At 44.6% G+C, this 23,035-nt stretch overlaps 1 protein-coding gene across 1 annotated transcript; it reads left to right on the top strand.

The window, feature by feature from the left end:
• The first annotated feature begins 11,268 nt into the window (after positions 1-11,268).
• Positions 11,269-22,311, top strand: LOC133522433 (zinc finger protein OZF-like). Its single transcript, XM_061857779.1, has 9 exons — positions 11,269-11,516; positions 11,586-12,033; positions 12,123-12,383; positions 13,131-13,329; positions 14,360-14,449; positions 15,497-15,640; positions 19,397-19,588; positions 19,724-19,796; positions 22,142-22,311. Exons 1-7 carry the CDS (start codon positions 11,394-11,396, stop codon positions 19,533-19,535), a joined length of 1,404 nt encoding a protein of 467 aa, XP_061713763.1. The 5' UTR covers positions 11,269-11,393; the 3' UTR covers positions 19,536-19,588; positions 19,724-19,796; positions 22,142-22,311.
• The last annotated feature ends 724 nt before the right edge of the window (positions 22,312-23,035 follow it).

Below are 23,035 nucleotides of genomic sequence, written 5' to 3'. Positions count from 1 at the left end.
CCCTGCGGTGTACAGTGGGCGCCGGCAGCTCGCGCGTGTTGGCGACGCTGGCGCGGCTGTACACGCTGCTCGCGACGCTCGTGCGCCAGCTCACTGCTGCCACACTCGACATGAACATGCGGAGGTAACACTACAGACCAGCTGACGTCCTGGAGCCGCTCGGCGTGCACCCTGCGGTGTACAGTGGGCGCCGGCAGCTCGCGCGTGTTGGCGACGCTGGCGCGGCTGTACACGCTGCTCGCGACGCTCGTGCGCCAGCTCACTGCTGCCACACTCGACATGAACATGCGGAGGTAACACTACAGACCAGCTGACGTCCTGGAGCCGCTCGGCGTGCACCCTGCGGTGTACAGTGGGCGCCGGCAGCTCGCGCGTGTTGGCGACGCTGGCGCGGCTGTACACGCTGCTCGCGACGCTCGTGCGCCAGCTCACTGCTGCCACACTCGACATGAACATGCGGAGGTAACACTACAGACCAGCTGACGTCCTGGAGCCGCTCGGCGTGCACCCTGCGGTGTACAGTGGGCGCCGGCAGCTCGCGCGTGTTGGCGACGCTGGCGCGGCTGTACACGCTGCTCGCGACGCTCGTGCGCCAGCTCACTGCTGCCACACTCGACATGAACATGCGGAGGTAACACTACAGACCAGCTGACGTCCTGGAGCCGCTCGGCGTGCACCCTGCGGTGTACAGTGGGCGCCGGCAGCTCGCGCGTGTTGGCGACGCTGGCGCGGCTGTACACGCTGCTCGCGACGCTCGTGCGCCAGCTCACTGCTGCCACACTCGACATGAACATGCGGAGGTAACACTACAGACCAGCTGACGTCCTGGAGCCGCTCGGCGTGCACCCTGCGGTGTACAGTGGGCGCCGGCAGCTCGCGCGTGTTGGCGACGCTGGCGCGGCTGTACACGCTGCTCGCGACGCTCGTGCGCCAGCTCACTGCTGCCACACTCGACATGAACATGCGGAGGTAACACTACAGACCAGCTGACGTCCTGGAGCCGCTCGGCGTGCACCCTGCGGTGTACAGTGGGCGCCGGCAGCTCGCGCGTGTTGGCGACGCTGGCGCGGCTGTACACGCTGCTCGCGACGCTCGTGCGCCAGCTCACTGCTGCCACACTCGACATGAACATGCGGAGGTAACACTACAGACCAGCTGACGTCCTGGAGCCGCTCGGCGTGCACCCTGCGGTGTACAGTGGGCGCCGGCAGCTCGCGCGTGTTGGCGACGCTGGCGCGGCTGTACACGCTGCTCGCGACGCTCGTGCGCCAGCTCACTGCTGCCACACTCGACATGAACATGCGGAGGTAACACTACAGACCAGCTGACGTCCTGGAGCCGCTCGGCGTGCACCCTGCGGTGTACAGTGGGCGCCGGCAGCTCGCGCGTGTTGGCGACGCTGGCGCGGCTGTACACGCTGCTCGCGACGCTCGTGCGCCAGCTCACTGCTGCCACACTCGACATGAACATGCGGAGGTAACACTACAGACCAGCTGACGTCCTGGAGCCGCTCGGCGTGCACCCTGCGGTGTACAGTGGGCGCCGGCAGCTCGCGCGTGTTGGCGACGCTGGCGCGGCTGTACACGCTGCTCGCGACGCTCGTGCGCCAGCTCACTGCTGCCACACTCGACATGAACATGCGGAGGTAACACTACAGACCAGCTGACGTCCTGGAGCCGCTCGGCGTGCACCCTGCGGTGTACAGTGGGCGCCGGCAGCTCGCGCGTGTTGGCGACGCTGGCGCGGCTGTACACGCTGCTCGCGACGCTCGTGCGCCAGCTCACTGCTGCCACACTCGACATGAACATGCGGAGGTAACACTACAGACCAGCTGACGTCCTGGAGCCGCTCGGCGTGCACCCTGCGGTGTACAGTGGGCGCCGGCAGCTCGCGCGTGTTGGCGACGCTGGCGCGGCTGTACACGCTGCTCGCGACGCTCGTGCGCCAGCTCACTGCTGCCACACTCGACATGAACATGCGGAGGTAACACTACAGACCAGCTGACGTCCTGGAGCCGCTCGGCGTGCACCCTGCGGTGTACAGTGGGCGCCGGCAGCTCGCGCGTGTTGGCGACGCTGGCGCGGCTGTACACGCTGCTCGCGACGCTCGTGCGCCAGCTCACTGCTGCCACACTCGACATGAACATGCGGAGGTAACACTACAGACCAGCTGACGTCCTGGAGCCGCTCGGCGTGCACCCTGCGGTGTACAGTGGGCGCCGGCAGCTCGCGCGTGTTGGCGACGCTGGCGCGGCTGTACACGCTGCTCGCGACGCTCGTGCGCCAGCTCACTGCTGCCACACTCGACATGAACATGCGGAGGTAACACTACAGACCAGCTGACGTCCTGGAGCCGCTCGGCGTGCACCCTGCGGTGTACAGTGGGCGCCGGCAGCTCGCGCGTGTTGGCGACGCTGGCGCGGCTGTACACGCTGCTCGCGACGCTCGTGCGCCAGCTCACTGCTGCCACACTCGACATGAACATGCGGAGGTAACACTACAGACCACCTGACGTCCTGGAGCCGCTCGGCGTGCACCCTGCGGTGTACAGTGGGCGCCGGCAGCTCGCGCGTGTTGGCGACGCTGGCGCGGCTGTACACGCTGCTCGCGACGCTCGTGCGCCAGCTCACTGCTGCCACACTCGACATGAACATGCGGAGGTAACACTACAGACCAGCTGACGTCCTGGAGCCGCTCAGGCGTGCACCCTGCGGTGTACAGTGGGCGCCGGCAGCTCGCGCGTGTTGGCGACGCTGGCGCGGCTGTACACGCTGCTCGCGACGCTCGTGCGCCAGCTCACTGCTGCCACACTCGACATGAACATGCGGAGGTAACACTACAGACCAGCTGACGTCCTGGAGCCGCTCGGCGTGCACCCTGCGGTGTACAGTGGGCGCCGGCAGCTCGCGCGTGTTGGCGACGCTGGCGCGGCTGTACACGCTGCTCGCGACGCTCGTGCGCCAGCTCACTGCTGCCACACTCGACATGAACATGCGGAGGTAACACTACAGACCACCTGACGTCCTGGAGCCGCTCGGCGTGCACCCTGCGGTGTACAGTGGGCGCCGGCAGCTCGCGCGTGTTGGCGACGCTGGCGCGGCTGTACACGCTGCTCGCGACGCTCGTGCGCCAGCTCACTGCTGCCACACTCGACATGAACATGCGGAGGTAACACTACAGACCAGCTGACGTCCTGGAGCCGCTCGGCGTGCACCCTGCGGTGTACAGTGGGCGCCGGCAGCTCGCGCGTGTTGGCGACGCTGGCGCGGCTGTACACGCTGCTCGCGACGCTCGTGCGCCAGCTCACTGCTGCCACACTCGACATGAACATGCGGAGGTAACACTACAGACCAGCTGACGTCCTGGAGCCGCTCGGCGTGCACCCTGCGGTGTACAGTGGGCGCCGGCAGCTCGCGCGTGTTGGCGACGCTGGCGCGGCTGTACACGCTGCTCGCGACGCTCGTGCGCCAGCTCACTGCTGCCACACTCGACATGAACATGCGGAGGTAACACTACAGACCAGCTGACGTCCTGGAGCCGCTCGGCGTGCACCCTGCGGTGTACAGTGGGCGCCGGCAGCTCGCGCGTGTTGGCGACGCTGGCGCGGCTGTACACGCTGCTCGCGACGCTCGTGCGCCAGCTCACTGCTGCCACACTCGACATGAACATGCGGAGGTAACACTACAGACCAGCTGACGTCCTGGAGCCGCTCGGCGTGCACCCTGCGGTGTACAGTGGGCGCCGGCAGCTCGCGCGTGTTGGCGACGCTGGCGCGGCTGTACACGCTGCTCGCGACGCTCGTGCGCCAGCTCACTGCTGCCACACTCGACATGAACATGCGGAGGTAACACTACAGACCAGCTGACGTCCTGGAGCCGCTCGGCGTGCACCCTGCGGTGTACAGTGGGCGCCGGCAGCTCGCGCGTGTTGGCGACGCTGGCGCGGCTGTACACGCTGCTCGCGACGCTCGTGCGCCAGCTCACTGCTGCCACACTCGACATGAACATGCGGAGGTAACACTACAGACCAGCTGACGTCCTGGAGCCGCTCGGCGTGCACCCTGCGGTGTACAGTGGGCGCCGGCAGCTCGCGCGTGTTGGCGACGCTGGCGCGGCTGTACACGCTGCTCGCGACGCTCGTGCGCCAGCTCACTGCTGCCACACTCGACATGAACATGCGGAGGTAACACTACAGACCAGCTGACGTCCTGGAGCCGCTCGGCGTGCACCCTGCGGTGTACAGTGGGCGCCGGCAGCTCGCGCGTGTTGGCGACGCTGGCGCGGCTGTACACGCTGCTCGCGACGCTCGTGCGCCAGCTCACTGCTGCCACACTCGACATGAACATGCGGAGGTAACACTACAGACCAGCTGACGTCCTGGAGCCGCTCGGCGTGCACCCTGCGGTGTACAGTGGGCGCCGGCAGCTCGCGCGTGTTGGCGACGCTGGCGCGGCTGTACACGCTGCTCGCGACGCTCGTGCGCCAGCTCACTGCTGCCACACTCGACATGAACATGCGGAGGTAACACTACAGACCACCTGACGTCCTGAACTAAACTAAAACTAGGTTTATGGGTTCTCCTTTTTTTCGAAATTTGCAAAAGTAAAGAAAAAAATTTTTTTTCTAAAAAGCGAAACCTATAAGCCTAGAATATATTATGCTGACACGATCGACATTAAAATCAAAGTGATTTGTTAAGATTTTGTGATTTTCTGCTGAAATGGAATTTCATAGAAAAAAAATAGCGTTATTTCGTTACATTCGAAAATCTATTCTTTCTTCTTAACCAACAGTCTCCTTGCAACACTCGCGGACAGGGTAGATGGCGCTTTCTGGCAGTACTGGAGTAGCCTATATGCTCATAATAGTCAATGTAGGTTGCCAGAGCTCAACGAGGCGGGTGGGGTTAGGGTCGGCAACGCGCATGTAACTCCTCTGGAGTTGCAGGTGTACATAGGCTACGGAGACTGCTTACCATCAGGCGGGCCGTATGCTTGTTTGCCACCGACGTAGTATAAAAAAAAAATGTAGTACATTATAAAATAGTTATTAACATAGGTTTAGTGTATTAATAAGTTACTAATACAATATGGAAATTACATTCTGCAATCAATTATTATTTTATTTTAACCTCTATAAATATTTTAGCGTGGAGCGTCTCCTAAAGCTGTGCGGAAAAAAGCTGTCCGCAGCAGTGGACAACCTCGTGATATTCCTGGAGGCGTCCAGCAAGAAGGCGCGCGACACCCGGCAAATACCGCGAGTTGTGTTCGAAGCCGAGCGCCTCGGCCGCCAGGTGGCGCTGCTGGCCGCCAACACCAAGGTACTGTACTACAAGAAGTAAACATAAAGTTGTTGTATTCTTCCTTCGAGCAACACCGGGAAGGGAGACGGAATTCGTACTATTTCCCCTCTGCCGAAGCATAGGTACAACTGTACCTATGGCGGTCCATGTTGTGACTCGTCCGTACACAAAAAGAGATCGAGGTCTGCAAGATTTGTCTTTGACGTGTAATTTTCTATGTATTTGTGTCGTCATTACAGATTGGATTTTGTATGTAGTGAGTGAGAAGTGCGACTGTGTGCACGTTTCTCCCCGCAAAGATTTGTTCGGTAAGATATATAATTTGACGACCGGTTTGGCCTAGTGGGTAGCGACCCTGCCTACGAAACTGATGGTCCCGGGTTCAAATCCTGGTAAGGGCATTTATTCGTGTGATGAGCATGGATATTTGTTCCTGAGTCATGGGTGTTTTCTATGTATTAAAGTATTTATACATATATATTTATATATTATATATATCGTTGCCTAAGTACCCTCAACACAAGCCTCATTGAGCTTACTGTGGGACTTAGTCAATTTGTGTAATAATGTTCTATAATATTTATTTATTATTATTATATCGCTTACGCTCCTCCCTTCCGACGTGTCGGAAGCCTGTTTTGCTCGAAGTATTCTTCCGATCGTGAGCGACGCGTACGCCATGCGATGTTATAAATTTCCTGCAAGTCTTGGTAGGAACGACCTGACGCATGATAAGGACATAGCGCTTTCTCTGCATTTTTTTACATTAGAAAAAAGGTAAATAGCCGGGTCCACACAGAGCGAGCATACGCGCGAGGCAATTTCCTTGGGCTCCAACCGGCCAGTGGAGGCGTGCCTCGGCCGAGGCGGTGCACTCAGGCGAAGAAAACGCGCACGCCGCCTCGGCCGAGGCACGTCTACACTGGCCGGTTTGTGCGCGAGAAGATTGCCTCGCGCGTCTGCTCACTCTGTGTGGACTCGCCTAATAAACTTCATATGTATTTTTATTGAAAAACGCATTTGAATAATCAGTAGCTATTACTTATGAAAGCAACAGAATGCAAATGATCGTCCATGATTTATAATTGTTACATATTTGCCGTGATTTATTTTTCAAAAGTGTTTTTCCAATAAAAAGACACGTCAAAATCGCTGATCTTCTTTCTAATGCTAAAAAAACGTACTGTACATTTGTTGAAAATCATCAGATCACACGTAATTGTTGGCAGAGGTGAAGCGTCAGAAGGCCTTCCTATATACTGCCCGAAATGAAATGAAATTATTTATTAATGCATGTGGAGAATGGGTTACATATTTAGCTAAGAGGTTTATATGCTATTTTCTGTTCGACGGAGCTAGTTAGCGGCCACTTTGTTTAACAGTGTGCCGAAATTTGTACCTTTCTGCACGGAGAACAGAAAAATAATTTTCACCTCAGTAGTGAGAACATATTACAGCTTAAAAAAATTCAATATCAAGTAAAGATTTTATTCGTGTATTCATGGCCTTGACTATATTAAAAAGCTACTTTGCCTCACTCCCTGGAGTGAGGAAATTCGTACTTTCGTCACTCCCTGGAGTGAGGAAAATCGCACTTTGCACACTCCCTTGAGTGACACAACAGTTTGACCCTGATGGGTGTCGCAGGTGAATCTGACACAGCACCTGCCCATGGGCACGGCGCGGGACTTCCGGATCCGGGCGCCCGTCATCGAGGAGATGCTCAGGGACAACCCGGAGATAGAGGAGGCTGGTGAGTCTTTGTACACATTTTTACAAGTATTTATTTAACTTTCCCTGTTAGTATGTAAGTTAGTTAGTATTAGGTGACTACAAATGAAAGTCACAGAATCGCGCTTGCTTACCAGCACGGCCATGTCATGAGAAGACCGGGTGAGCACATGACAAAAAGTGCGTTAAGCCTCATATCGGGACCAAATCCTCGTGGCGGACCCCTGACTATATGGATGTCATTTATTAAGAACTCTTGAATAACAATAGGGTTGTTTCCATCTACAAATCTTAGGGCAGAATTGTATCCCAATACATTCTTTTGGATTATAAGAACGTTAAACTACTTTTAGGGGACCTGTAATAACCATATTTTTGTAAATATTGAATTTAAAATATCTTTTGACACACGTCACGTGACCTAACTCGAAACGTCATTGAACATTCTGATGACGTCACAACTCTCGGATTGACACTGTTGACAGTTAGGCGATAAACAACAAATGACAAATGTCAGTTGACAGTTCGTATCTTCTACGTATGTATGTAGTTATGTGTCAAACCGTAAACTGTGACGTCACACAATTTTCAAAGAGCGTTTTGGGCGCGAAAGCATCTGTCAAAATATATTTTGTTAATTTAACATAAGCCGTGTTTAAAGCCGTTTTTAGTATAAAAGTTGAATTTTAGGGCAACTTTTAGTTAATATAGAACGTTTCAAAAAATTGGAAATAACCCTATTTAGACCCAACGACGAGCCAGAAACGATATCTCTATAGAAAGCTGATTAGGAGAGTCGGCCCCAATTAGAAATGGGACAAGGCCGAAAGAAGTAGTTAGTATCTTGGAAGCTAAATTTGACCCACTTGCCGATATCCGATCGAGCTGAAAGTTTGCACTCATATGTATGTCGGGTAACAATGCTATATTATGGTACTATAGGGACCGTGCGCGTTGGAGGGTCTGCCATCTTGTGGCCTGAATCGGAACTATAAACATGTACATTTACACGTCACGTGTTTTCTTGTGAATAGTAGGTTCTGCCATCTTGTGGGCTACATCGGAACAATAAACATCACATTTACGCCTCGCGCCAAAAATCTGACGGCTCCTGTGCTGCCTCCTACAGTTCATGCACGCTCCCTATCAAGCTGATCTGATGATGGAGACAGGAGGTGGCCATAGGAACTCTGTGATGAAACAACGCAACCTAATTGTGTTTATGGTTTTTAGAATGTCTCGATGAGTATTAGTTGCCTGTGGTAAGAAAATTAGTCATGAAATTTAGCCAAATATTTTTTTTTAATCGGATATCCCATTTATTGACACTAAAAACTACGGTTATTCCCAGCTGTCTCCACCATATTTTTATTATTATTATAGCTTTACTATCTTGTAGAGAAGGAGGGAATTTTGCTTATGACCAGGGGTCGGACAAAAAGTGCGGATGACGTAAAAATGACGTAATCTTGCACACAGGTGATGTTTCAGTTTGTATTTAAACTTCCGTGTGACATGTAGTAACAAAGTAGTATTAATGAAGTAACAAAATAATCGTAAATAAATTTACTATGGAATTAATAATACAGGTGGTAGGGTCATGTAGTGAATAAAATAAATTTCACGAAACTTGTTACCATAAGGTATAATTATTTGAAATTAGTTAGAACAAGTCTGTGGGATTGCCACAATATTCGAGTAAAGATGACATTATAGAGCGTTTTCTTATACATTAGTAAATATAAATTTTAGCTAAATATAATCGTGAAGATACAATAGCTAAACAATAACGAAGTCAATTTATTGTTCATCTGATTGACAATGTGTCAGTCAAAAACGTACTTACTCATTTCAAGTGGCGATATCGTTTAATAAAGAGGTTGATAAATGATAAGTGATAATTGTTTATGAAAATCAAAAATACTATTTGAAATCATCCTATAAGTGGTTTGACGTCATCCGCACTTTTTGTCCGACCCCTGCTTATGACAACGTTTAGAATATTCCATATAAAAAAATGATTTTGATTTTGTTAGGGAATTGAACAATTTCACTGAAACATTTTGAAAAAGAACCGATTCTCTTCAAACTGCCGGATCGATGTTTATTAAACATTGCTAAGAATCGATCCATCCATTGGAGAGCTATGAGGCCACAGACAGACAGACATTAGCGTCAAACATATAACACCCCTCTCTTCTCGACGGGGACAAAAAAACACTACCGATTTGTCATGTTATGTTGTTTTTATCTTTTGACAAAAGAAAATAAATTCCCAGTATTTACCATACCACCAGTTCATTCCCTGCGGTTTTATATTACGAAAAACCGTAGTCCAGTTAAAGTTTTGTGTTTTATGGTGCGTGTTTAAAACATGCACACGGGTAATTCGAGAAGCTTTAAAAAATAATATGTATTTTTGTAGAAGACGAAGATGAGCCTGCAGCCCTTTCTCCGGACGCCAGCGATGGCGACAGCCGGGACTCCGGACCTCCCAGCAAAAGGAGGCGCTCGTAAACGTGCACTTTACAGACGTCTGCTAACGGCTAGTAGAGCATTGCTGTTAGGGTCGGTTGCACCTAGAGATCCGAATATTCGGTATTAGCCGGGTCCACACAGCGAGCATACCTGCGAGACAATTTCCTCACGCACAAAACGGCCACTGTAGAAATGCCATATGCCTCGGCCGCGGCGCGAGCGATTTCCTCTCCTGAGTGCGCGCAAGTCTGTGTGAGGAAATTGCCTCGCGCGTATGCTCGCTCGGTGTGGACCCGCTTAATCGGCAAGTTTTCGAATGTTCGTATTAAGTCGAATAAATCTGTTAAAGTGCCGAATATTCGTGAAATGAATATTACTTGTAAGATTCTAGAATCACCATCACTTTAATAATTCATATTTATGATTTCCTACTTACTTTAATACTAAAATAATTACTTTGTTTCAATTATTTGGGAAATTAAATATTAAAATATGTTCAAGATATAATATTCTTTTTATTTGAGTAGATGTAGCTCCACCAATACCTAGTATCAGTGATCGATTTAATTTATATTCAATTCATTGATTTAGTATACCTAGCTAGAACGGTCGTTTGTGTGAAACGTAATATGGCGAGTAAGTAAACAGTTGAAAATGGCGTCTACTCTTGTTTAAAATAGAATACATAGCTATTCAAGTGGCATACGTAGTTTTAGAGTTATTGGAATTTTGGTTTTATTTCAATTTATCAAATTTGAATTGTAAGTGACAGTATCGGTCGGGAGAAAACACATGGCCATGGGCGTATGCAGGGGGGCGGCTGCCCCCCCCCCCCCCCCCCCCAGCCTGGAGCTCAAATTTTACATAAAATGTATGCCCCTCTGCCCCCCCCTGGGCCTCCGGCGACATCAACTTGCCCCCCCCTAGTTCACTGGCTGGCTATGCCCTTGCACATGGCACTCTGTTAGGGCATTGCAAATAAATTTTGTTTGTATTTTGTACATAACATGTAATGTTCCTAATTAAATATAAACAACATTGTCTTAAGTTATTTCTTCTAATAATTAAATAGTCGTACCTAAATTATTATTTACACAAGGGGTAAAGGATTAGTATTAGTAGTGGTTATAAAATAAAGTTATCTTCCATCAACTCTTGGACGAAATAGTATGCATTCTCTATTAAAATAATTTACATTGTATGATGTAAATGAATTTAAGTTTTCTATGTTTCTGATATTGTTGGGAAGTTTATTGTAAATCTGGATGGCCCTGAAATAAGGGCCTTTTTGTAAGGGTCACAAAGCTCGCACAGGAAGCAAGTTTCCGAAGCTCCTGACGCCGGCGCGCATGAGCAGGGGGCCTACCGCGAAAACCGAATTTCGCAAATTGCGGGGATCTTTCTCTTTTACTATCACTAAGACGTAATTAGAGTAAGAGAGAAAAATGCCCGCAATTGACGAACTTCTATTTTCGCGGTTGTAGCCCAGGTGCTTCCTGAGACAGAGAGAGAGATATATAAACGTCTCTTACTCCTGCCTGACGAAACTCTTGTAACAGAGCTGGCATTGGCAGCTTCTGGCGCAGGTGTGGATGAGCAGGTGCTTCCGGAGGTCCACGTTATTTTTGCAGGCTTAACAAATAACTTACGCAAGTAGTTCGCACTTTTGCTTGTTCGGCCTACACGCGCCGTGTGTATGCACTTGGAAAACAAAATTGTGTCGTAACGAAACGCAAGCTTATGTCAAGATTGTCAAGACTCGTGATTGACGTTTGATTCTGATTACGAAAATTCTTCTAAAAGAGAGTCGAAATTTACTCTTGCTTCTTGCTCTATTTGCAGACTAATTAACTACCTGAAATTGTGAAAAAAGTCAACATTATGATTATGTGCAGAACCTGTCTTAAAACTCCAGCCGAGAAGCATATTTCGGATCTGGAAAATGGCATAAAAGAGTGTAACAAAAACTGCTTCGAAATTATGATGTTTTGTTTAAATATCGAGGTAAATATTTGATTTTAACCTTTTTCATGGCCGCATTTACAATTATTACATATTTTCCGTTATTTACAGGTTACCGAAGACTCCCAAATAACATCCAATTTGTGTACCAACTGTTATAGAAAAATCATATCGTTTTACAAATTTAAGGATCTGTCTCTGAAAAATGATTTATATTTGAAGTCACTGGATTCAGTTGTACAGTTGGAAGACCAGAAACTGTCTGTGTATGTGGATGAAAATGGAATTAAACATGAGAATTTACTAGACTCTGATGATTTTGGGCCAATCCTACTAGGGGACTATGATACAGAATTTAAAGTAGAAATCAATGTTAAGTGCAACAACTCTGAGGAAGACGGAGAAACAGATTTTAAGGATAACAACTCATATGATGATGAAGAAAAAGATTTTATAAGAGATGAAAATATATCACATAATGGGAAGGTAGATGAAAACCACAAAAGTGTTGAACAAAAAGTTAAACTTAAAAACATTGTAAAAGATATCAAAGAAAATGGTAAGAAGCACCTTTGAGCAAACAGTTTTAGTTGTGATGTGGTTACATGTGTGCATTTTTATAATTTTACAATATTTTTGTATTTGCAGCACTTAAAAAACTTGGCCGTCGCAAAAAAGATAAATCACAAAAGAAAGAAAAATGGAAACCACAGCGGCAGGTGTGCGAGGAGTGTGGCAAGTCATTCCTCAACCTCAAAGAACATGCCCTTCAGCATCAGCCCAAGGAAAAGCGTCAGAAGCTGGAGTGCAAGGCGTGTCCCAAGAGCTTTTTCAGTATTGGGGGCAGAAGAAAGCATTACCTGGTGACACATTTAGGGTTCAAGGAAAAATGTGACATTTGTGGTAAAGGTGAGCTAGTACTACTAAACACTTGTGTTTTTATTGATTTCAGTTAACTCCGGGATATGGGTAAGTATGTTTAAGGAAACTAAATGGCAAAATTAACTTTAGAAAAAAAATATCATGAAAAGTAATTAAATTCTGCATATAGCATGTTATAATACTGGCATCATTATTTAACTTAACCAAACAATTGAAAACTATGACATATCAATAAGCGGGTCCACACAGAGCGAGCACGTACGTGCGAGGTAATTTCCTCATGCACAAACCGGCTAATGTCTACACTGGCCGTATTGTGCATGAGGAAATTGCCTAGCGTGTATACTCGCTCTGTGTGGGGTCCATGGGGCTAATGGCATTTTGAATATTGATCATTCTTGATAGTACTTGCATTAAGCAGCAAATCTATAAACTCGTACTAAATACTAATGAATGTATAAACAGGCTCTATTACAAATGCTCACGTTTGTAGGGGCCATATTTATATTTATTTAAAGATAAATTATTGATTATTTCCGAAATGGATATATTTAGTATACCAGTATCTTTGAAAAAGTAATTTAAATTAATGGAAATAAAAAAAACATGGTGTATAAATGAACATTTCTAGATATAGGTTCTAAGAGCAAGTAGAGCTGCAATTTTGAATAGTTTAATATGCTGTTGTTTCAATTAGACCCAATGTATTTACATGGAGATTTCTTTTTTTGTATTATTCCTGCCATCACGAAATAAATACTGTATGTATTCCAGAGGTAACCGGTTTGAAGCATCACCAGAAATTGGTCCACAACCCGAGCGCACTACCCTACGGCTGTGTGCAGTGCGAGCGCCGCTTCGTAGGCCAGTCTGCACTGGACGCACACATGGTCACACATACCAAGGACCTGCCGTTCGAGTGTGATGTGTGTCAGAAGAGGTTCGGCTCTAAGAACTCAGTATCAAGGCATATGTAAGTTATATTTGATTTTCATTTTCCTCGCGTTGTCCCGGCATTTTGCCATGGTTCATGGGAAAGCCTGGGGTTCCAAGTGGTATCCCAAGATATGGTGTAAACACTAGTTTTTACGAAAGTGATTTCCATCTGACCTTTCAACCCAGAGGGTAAACTAGGCCTTATTTGGAATATTGGGATTAGTCTGGTTTCCTAACTATGTTTTCCTTTACGGGAAAGCATTTCCTCAGGCGAGGAAAACACGCGCTCCGCCTCGGCCGAGGCACGTCTACACTAGCCGTTGTATGCGTGAGGAAATTGCCTGAATAAAGTATAAAAGTACATAATAAAGTTAAGCTAAATAGTTAACAGCTGAAGATGTAAGGCATACTAAAATTCAAAATTCAAATATTCAAAATTCAAAAATTTATTCTGCAAGTAGACCTCAAGGGCTCTTTTACAAGTCAGTACAACATTATAGTAACATCATATAGTGACATGAAAAATACATAACAACATTTATAAATACAACAGCCAATACCTGGGTAAACATTACATTAAAATAATCTTAAAATAAATAATTACTACAATACACTAGAGATGTATAGTCTCTATGGTTAAAAATACATTAAATCTGGAGATGTAAATGGTCCCCAATGTCTTAAATAACTTTTACTATAAGGCGAGCCCGGCAAACGCCAATATAATTAGTTATTTCATACATTTCGACAGATCATCTGATGATGTTTTCTAAAGGGTGAAAAAAATCTATCAGCCCTGGACCACAGACAAATTGTACCCTAAACAATAATCATACAGATTCGTATAATAAAATAATTTAAATTTTTAGTTGGTTCGCTTCCCAGGTGAGACAAGCGACATTTATACAAGGTGTGGTTTTTCGAATAAAAAATACGTTAAAAAAATCGTTTATTTCAGACATAAGTCCATCATACTAAATACTTAATTAAAAATAGAGTTAATATTAATAAAACTATGACGATAAATTTGATATTCATTAAAATAAATTACAATTTTGTTTCCCCAGAAGTCAGGTCCACGAAAAAATAAGAACGCATCAATGTCAGTTTTGTTCAAAAGCTTTCTTCAAGATAGAACGCCTGAGAGCGCATGTAAGGTAAGCAATTACTTTTTACAAGCTTTTATTTAATTTGCCCTGTTAGTTGGTTAGTTATTTAATGTGGGTCAAATCTTGAAAGCTAAATTAGACCCACTTCCCGATTTCCTATTGAGCTGAATTTTTGTATATACCTACATATGTAAATCAAATGTAAATACGACCTGTCTGGCCAAGTGGGTAGTGTAGTGACCCTGCCTACGATGCCGATGGTCCCGGGTTCCAATCCTGGTAAGGGCATTTATTCGTGTGATGAGCATGGATATTTGTTCCTGGGTTCCTATTTAGGTATTTGTATTATATTGTATAGTATACGGGCGATTTTCCGCAACTCTACGACTTGCGCCTATTTTGCGTGACATGTTGGGGTGCTATTAGAAGTATTAGAACAAATTAAATTATTTTCAGAAAATATTTTAATTTGTTTATAAATTTGAAGTAGAAACACTACTATATAAAATTTTCAGAAAATATTTTAATTTGTTTATATTTGAAGTAGAAACACTACTATATAAATTATAAACTGAAATAAATGTCATATACTAAGAAAAAGTGACCAAGGCCTCCAGTGCCCCAGGCTGGAATCGAACCAGCGTCCTCTGCTATCGCGGCAGGTGCCTGAGCCACTCGGCCACCGGGGTCACGGCAGTATTGATCGAATTTTTCAACTATATGCATTTTCATACTGAAGTCTTATGGCGCCCCCTAGCCACCCCTAAGGTAAAATAGTATGGCTCATACCTTCTAACTGGATCAAATCAGGTTATACCGAGCTAGCGAGAGAGAGATATTATATAATAGTACATTACGATACAAGTGCGAAAAATAGGAAATTCGAAACGAGTGGCGATAAATTAAAACACGACCGAAGGGAGTGTTTTAAATCGGCACGAGTTGCGAATTACCTATTCGCACATGTATCGTACAATGTTTTACAGTACATATGGCCCTTTAAATGTTCGACATAGTAATGTAATATGCTTATTTTCGCACTAGTGCGGTAAAGTAGCACCATATGTACTGTAAATAATATTTAAATCTCGTCAGATCGCACACGAACGAGCGTCCCCACAAATGCGAGGAGTGCGGCAAGGCGTTCTCAACGGCCCATTACTTGAAGGAGCACGCGCTCATCCATGGCGCCAAACACTTCCAGTGCCAGCACTGCAGCATGAGCTTCGCGAAGCGGGGGTGAGCGCCATTTTGACTAGCTTTAATATTTCGTGTTATTCCCACTAGCAACAGCTGGGTATCGGCACCGTGTGAAGTGCATGGAGGGGGTAAGTAAAGCGATCGCAGCGCATGAGGTGGTAAAATTGGCACTAACGGATGTTAGCGTCTATAACATTTCATACAAATTATATGGCTCGAAACGAAACTTTAACTGTAAGGGGCCATCACAATCTAAGGTCCGACCGAGATCTCGGTCTCGGTCTCGGTCTCGGCATTCTCGGCCAAAAATCGAGCCGAGATCTCGGTCTCGGTTCTCGGCCAAAATGGGCCGAGATTCCTGCCGAGACCGAGACTAGGCAATGAGTTATCATTGGTGAATTTGAAGCACACGTTAAGCCAAGCCACCCGTTGGTTGCATCGCCCGATTGGTGTGACGTTTTTTGTGATTTTGATTGGTTTCGTACCCACATTTTAAGCCAATTACTTACCAAATACTAAGTGTTGGGATCGGATAGGCGCGGTTGCAATTAAAGACTTGTTCATTTCATTTGGATCTTTTCGTTTGTGGTTGTTGTTATTGATAAATAAATGAGTGTATATTGTGCTCGGTATGTAACTTAGATTAACTTTTTGTGAGTGGAAGATGACACTGGATATTTTGATACAAAATATATTTGTGTTAATGGGAAAAAACGAAGCAGTAGGTAAATCAAAACGACACCTGTAGCGGATTTTTTGGGTTACAATATTTATATTTATAACTCTTTATTTTGATTATTATTGTTATGCCTCTTTTTGTGCACATCCATACTGAAAAAACCATCCAAGTGCACATCCATACTGAAAAAACCACCCAAGTGCGTGTCGGACAACGCATAATGGAAGGTTCCGTACCTTCACACAATACAAAAAAGCCGTACAAGCAAAAGAGCGTATGTTAGTGGCACTTTCGTCGTTTTAATAAAATCAGTTTTTTTATAACTCTTAAATGGCTTAACCGACCATATTCTAAATAATTTTCCTGAAAAATGATTTGCTTATGAAGCTTTATTATTTAGATATTTTGAAAATGGTTTTGCCCTCGCGGTCCAAAAGTTAGAGGAGATCACACTATTTTTTTTTGGAGAAATTCTTCTTCTTCTTCTTCTTCTTCACTGGCTCAGTGACCCAAACAGGATCTTGGCCTCTGACACAAGAGAGCGCCACTCTGCCCTATCCTGCGCCACTTCACGCCAGTTGGGTATTCCGAGGGCGAACAGGTCTTTTAGGACTTCGTCGCTCCAGCGGTATCTGGGACGCCCAGACGGACGTTTTCCACCCGGGTGGAGAAATTATTTTTAAAAATATGTTTAAAAAAACATGTTTAGCAATCTTTATGTATTTTTAAAGACCTATCTAATGATGAGCCACATGAATTATTTTTAACTTTTAGTTACATTTGTATGGAGTATATTCCAGATTGCAAGTCTCACGCTCTTACCGCTTGGCCACCAGCGCTTCTTACGTTCCAAATTTGTTTATAAAATATATTGTATACTTTATGAGTAAAATGGTTGTGACATACGCACAGACCGACAGACATAAGGACATGACTAAACTATAAGGGTTCCATTTTTGCCATTTTGGCTACGGAACCCTAAAAATACTATTTAATAGCGCTACGAATTGATTACCTATGATAACTTTTTGCTGATAAATCGTCGAATTTCGATTATAAAAACATTTTTAGTGCAAAATTCGTATTTTTTTTTCTATTTTATAAATTCTCGGTCTCGGTCTCGGTCGCGGCCGAGAATCCCATTGAATCTCGGTCTCGGTCTCGGTCTCGGCCGAGACAAATAAAGCGTTCTCGGTCGGACCTTATCACAATCTGTATAAAATGTTGAAATACTTAATATAACTAACGTATTTAAATTGGTATCCGTGTAAATAGATAGTTTTGCAAATACCACATATTACGTGATCTTTTTGTAGAAGATAAGAATGGGTATAGAAAAATTATCCTCGAGAGACCAAGGAAATAAAGACTATTCCACCATACATTGTGTTGTTATATGATTTAAACGGTTTGGGCAGCGTTTTCGATTAAAGCCAGCGTGATTTTTTCCGACTTCATTAGCAAATATCGTCATATTTCAACCAATTTACACTAAACTTAACAAATTATACGCCTTAATCTTATTCTTAACGTCAGTCTTGGCATTTCACATTCCGAAACCCCGCACGTCCATTGTCCTATGATAGTTCATTTTATATGGTAATATGGAGCAGCTGGCACGTAGGTACCTAACATTTTTGTAGACATTATAATAAATATATTAGGATTAATATTTGTATCTAGCTATAGTTGTAGCGTATAGCCTGTTTACGCAGTGTCCATTTGTTTCTATATCTATATGTACCTACCTGCATACGTATGCATGTATAGCGCATCGCGCGGACCAATAAACGTTAGTTAGCAACCGACCGTGTGCGTGTATCATTCTCTTGAGTCCTAACCTAAAACCTAACAATATAGCACATCAATTTATTAACAAAACATTCATCATTATTTTTTAAATTGAGCCTATCCAAAAGTGACTAGGAGGAACTGTCATAGGAATCATTATTCGACGCGTGGGTCTGAAGTGGGCGCGTGGGCATTCTGGGTCTGAAGTATAATTAAATCGAGGAATTGTTTCAAATGTATCCTGTAACTGCCTAGATTAATAAAAAAATCTTTCCATTTCTTTGTATTTGAATGTGTTTTCCGACTGATCAAAATTGTATTTGCCTTGTTAAGTCTTGTTTGTCGGCGGCATATAGGCACACCCTATTACTTCGTTTATTGCATTAGGGGGTATTACTGCAATGTTTTGCCGCCAGAGCGCAGCACTGGCACATATTGTAAACCAATAGACTAACTTATACATACTTTACCTATTACGAATGAATGTGGAGGGATGGAACGGGAGAGGAAAACCTAGAAAAAGGTGGATGGATTGTGTGAGAGATGACATGAAACGAACGCGAGTGAACGATGAGATGACGGGTGACAGAAAGATATGGAAGAAAAAGACATGCTGCGCCGACCCCAAATGAATGGGATAAGGGCAAGCGAATGATGATACATACTTTACTTTAAACAGTATTTTAAGAAGTTTCTACTATGCCATTGTCGCTTCAAGGCGGTTTGTGTACAGAGGGAGAGGACCTACCGCGAAACACGAAAATCCAAATTTCGTTACCTGCCTCTATCGCTCGAATATGCAAGAGTAATAGAGAGATAGATAACGAAATTTCGAAGTTTGTGCTAGTAGCGCCCTCTACGCAGATTTTGCGTAATATTCCTATGATCCTGCCTATGAGGAGCCAATGGTCCTGGGTTCGAATCCTGGTAAGGGCACTTATTTGTATGATGAGCAGTGTTGGCCGAAACGTTAATGCAATTAAAAATAATTGGCCATTAACCATTATAAATTGAACCGTAACCGTCCGTACGGTTACGGTTCAATTTAAAATGGTTAATTGCAATTAACGTTCGGCCAACACTGGTGATGAGCACAAATATTTGTTACTGCATGGATGTTTTCTATGTTTTTAAGTATTTGTATATATCGTTCTCTGAGTACCCACAACAGAAGCCTTCTTGAGCTTACCGTGGGGCTTAGTCAATTTGTGTAAGAATGTCCTATAATAATATTTATTTATTGCCATTGCAATACATAAATATTATTGCATTCACCCGAGCTACCATTCATCAGAGATTACAGCTCTTTCATCGTGGTGTTGCAGGAACTTGGCGACCCACATGGTGAAGCACACGAAGGAGAAGCGCTACCCGTGCGCGTTCTGCGGCGCGCGCTTCGGCCGCTCCGACCACCGCAACCGGCACCAGCTCACCGCGCACAAGAAACAGCGCGCAGCCGACTGACGACTTTATTGCTAGGGAATAAGGCTCGAATTCACGCGGCGGTTTTAACACAGGTGCAGTAGTAACTTTGTATTATGTATCTACAACTTTGACCCTTCGAACGCACGACAATCTTGTGCTGTAGCCGTACGCGGTCAAAGGGTTAACATTGTCAATCTCATACTTAATTTGTGTATTCTTGATTTCAGACAGTTAAATTCAATTAAAGAGGAACATCTTGAAGCACAACGACAACAGTACAGATCATGATCAACTGCACAGGTAAGACACCCAAAACCATGTACATTTAAGGCCGTCCCCTATCTGAATGACCTCGAGCGATCCAACTCTCTCGACCATCCTTTCTCGTTCTTCACCTTGACTACTTACATTTTCACAAGCAAGCAAATTATTGCATCCATTTGCTCTCTTAACACTCACTCACTTACTTTAAACTTATATAAACAGGGTCCTATCACTCAAAACTCTCAAAAGTCAAAATCGGACGATCAATTCACAGAGAATAACTGCGCGCGCATCGCGTCGAGTGCCTCAGGTTCCCGTCCGACGACGGCCAAGCGGCGACACGAAGTTGAATAGGGACCGTGCGTGTTGGAGGGTCTGCCATCTTGTGGCCTGCATCGGAACAATAAACATGTACATTTACACGTCACGTGTTTTCTTGTGCATAGTAGGTTCTGCCATCTTGTGGGCTACATCGGAACAGTAAACATCACATTTACGCCTCGCGACAAAAATCTGACGGCTCCTGTGCTGCCTCCTACAGTTCATGCACGCTCCCTATAGTATCGATTTCTCAAAAACTTTATATAATTGAAAAATCGGCAGACGTATACATCATTATTGATTATTGATTACAGTTTCATGTGTGTTACATAATAAGAAAGTTTATATAGATTTTAACTCGAGAAATGGGTTCACGGAAGAATTATTTACTTGTGATACGATATGTTTATAATAGATATAATTAAAGAAGAATTATCAAGCTAAAATATTGTGTACATAACTTTATTGTTTATACAACGTTCAAGCATGCTATAGCGACGTAAAAGCAGCGAATAAATAAATAATTCAAGAGCTTCTTAGACTGGCCGTATTGTGAGCAACCTTTTACCCCTATCATTTATTAAGACGTATCTAAAGGGCGAAAACAATCCATGGGACCCTGGCCCTAGGCGACCCCTGGCGTAAGGGCCAATTACATCCACATGCAAACGGGGCCGATGTTGTGCCCGACGTCTGGCTCTAGTAAGAGTATTTTCCGCTTCACCAAATATCAGCACATCTTTTACAATATTTGATATGTAAAAAATACTTTGTCCTTAACTGCTAAAAAAGGACCTTGACCAAAATTGCGCTAAAAACCAACAAAGTTGAGAATAGGCCATTAGATAGGTATTTTTAAGTATTTCATTTCGTTCTATAGGTACCAAGCGGAATTCCATTGCAGTACTAACTGAGATCTTTGTATTTTAGTCAAAATGTCATCAGTCATCACCCGTATTACCTAGGCAATAGAGTACACCGCTGGGAGAGCGCGGCGAAGGCTTGGCGCGCTCGCAGCGGTGCGCGAACATCAACCCGGTAGCAATTAATTTACTCACTTGGACCTTATTGGCCAGATACTAAGGATGATATTTTGACTAAAATATATAAATGACTCCTTGGCGCTGCGTAGAGATGTGGCCTCGCTCTGCATTTTCTATCGCATGTACAACGGGGAGCGCTCCGAGGAATTGTTCGGATTAATCCCTGCCGCTTCTTTTCGCGATCGCCCTACGCGACAACATTTCCAATTTTCCATCCTCACCACTTTGGTTGGCAGTCCTCAACTGTGCGTTTTTCCAGGAACTTTCTGCCTCGCACAGCTAAACTGTGGAATGAACTGTCGCCTGCGGTATTTCCGGACCGATACGACCTTCAAGAAAAGAGCGTACTCCCATCTTAAAAGCCGGCAACGCACTTACAACCCCTCTGGTGTTGCAGGTGTCCATGGGCGGCGGTAATCGCTTACCATCAGGTGATCCGTCTGCTCGTTTGCTTCCTCTACCATAAAAAAAAAAAACTCAGTTCTGCAATGGAATTCCGCTTAGTGCCCATAGAACGAAATTAATTAAGTACATTAAAATATCTATTTAATGATCTAACTCTCATTTCTGTTGGTTCTTAGTCCAGGCTCCATACAACGTTGCCCATGGTCCTTTCATTGTTTGATATTTTGAACCATTTTTTTCCATACTGTTAACGATGATTGATTGTTGTGAAACGGAAAACGATTATTAGACCCGACATCGGGAAGTGTGGATGTAATTGGAGCTAGTAGAATCCTGGCGAAATTTAGGAAGCCCCATTTAATAAATTTGCTCAGTCTTCAGATATTATATACCATTCTCGTTAAATTATCTAAATACGTTACTGTTGTGAATTAAACTAGAGTCAGGCCAAACTAAGTTGGCAGCGATTTAGACAGCCCAGATGGTGTGTTAAGTATTATTAATTTCATAGAAGTTTGACGTTTAAAATAACACTTGCACCGGCCGGGCTATCAAAATAGCTGCCAACTTAGTTTGGTCTCATGATTTGACTAACTTGTTTGTTTTTTTCAGGATTTTTCTCGCCGGGGAAAACCAAACATCATCATCATACCAACATAATATGTACTTGTATTACACTCGACTAACCGCAGAGGACAAACGTCTGAATATTTACGGATAATCGATAATCATATCTCAAAAAAACATCTCCGAAAAATCTAAGTAAATGAGTCCGCCAACAACTGGTTTTTATTTTATGGTTAAAGTACAACCCCTACTTTTAATTACGTATATTTGAGAATGTAGCTTTCCTTAAGCACGTATTCTTAGTATAAAAGTTTATACATAGGTGACTAGATAAATTTTGCAAAAGACAAATACGCAAGGATTGACCTATCATATATACCTTTTAAATCTATATTTCCATGGACAATGTTTGGCAGGTAAATATTTACTTTCTTTTTAAATGTACTTAAAAAAAAAAAATCTATTTTTTAATAAGTAAACTTAAAAAGAAAATAAATGTTTTCCCGCCAAACATTGTCTATGCCGTAAGCTATATTGTCATAAGCCGATTCTTAGTTTCGTATTTGTCTATTGAAAAACTTATCTACATTCTAATAAAGTTTTCATCACACTTGCTCGAAAAAGATCTTATTTCATGTAGGTGTTTTGAACGACAAAGGCCTATATTGTTCCCGCGGGAGTTATACCTTTTTTATATTATCTCATTAATTCATACAATCCAAGTAGCGTAAATGAGTTTTACATTAAAAATACTGCCGTTAATAATTTAATATGTTTGTTTATGATTAAAAATATTTCATTTGATTAATTTAATAGCCGTTTAAAACATTTTTACATAACTTTCAATCGTGGCTGAATGCCTAATAGCTTAGGTCTGTGCCTTCGATGCCTAACTTGTAGACAAATGACAATATGGCGGACGAATGTTTGATATGTCAC

This window comes from Cydia pomonella, chromosome 10 (genome assembly GCF_033807575.1).
Source record: "Cydia pomonella isolate Wapato2018A chromosome 10, ilCydPomo1, whole genome shotgun sequence".
In the NCBI taxonomy this organism is placed as follows: Eukaryota; Metazoa; Arthropoda; class Insecta; order Lepidoptera; family Tortricidae; genus Cydia; species Cydia pomonella.
Note: the sequence above shows the minus strand (reverse complement) of the source record. Positions and strands in the feature narration are given on the sequence as shown.

Bases quoted from the DNA above. Each gene is read 5' to 3' on its own strand.
- LOC133522433 (XM_061857779.1), top strand. From the start codon at position 11,394: ATGATTATGTGCAGAACCTGTCTTAAAACTCCAGCCGAGAAGCATATT. The intron at 13,330-14,359 runs GTAAGTTATATT...TTGTTTCCCCAG, and splicing joins AACTCAGTATCAAGGCATAT to AAGTCAGGTCCACGAAAAAA. The intron at 15,641-19,396 runs GTGAGCGCCATT...GTGGTGTTGCAG, and splicing joins ATGAGCTTCGCGAAGCGGGG to GAACTTGGCGACCCACATGG.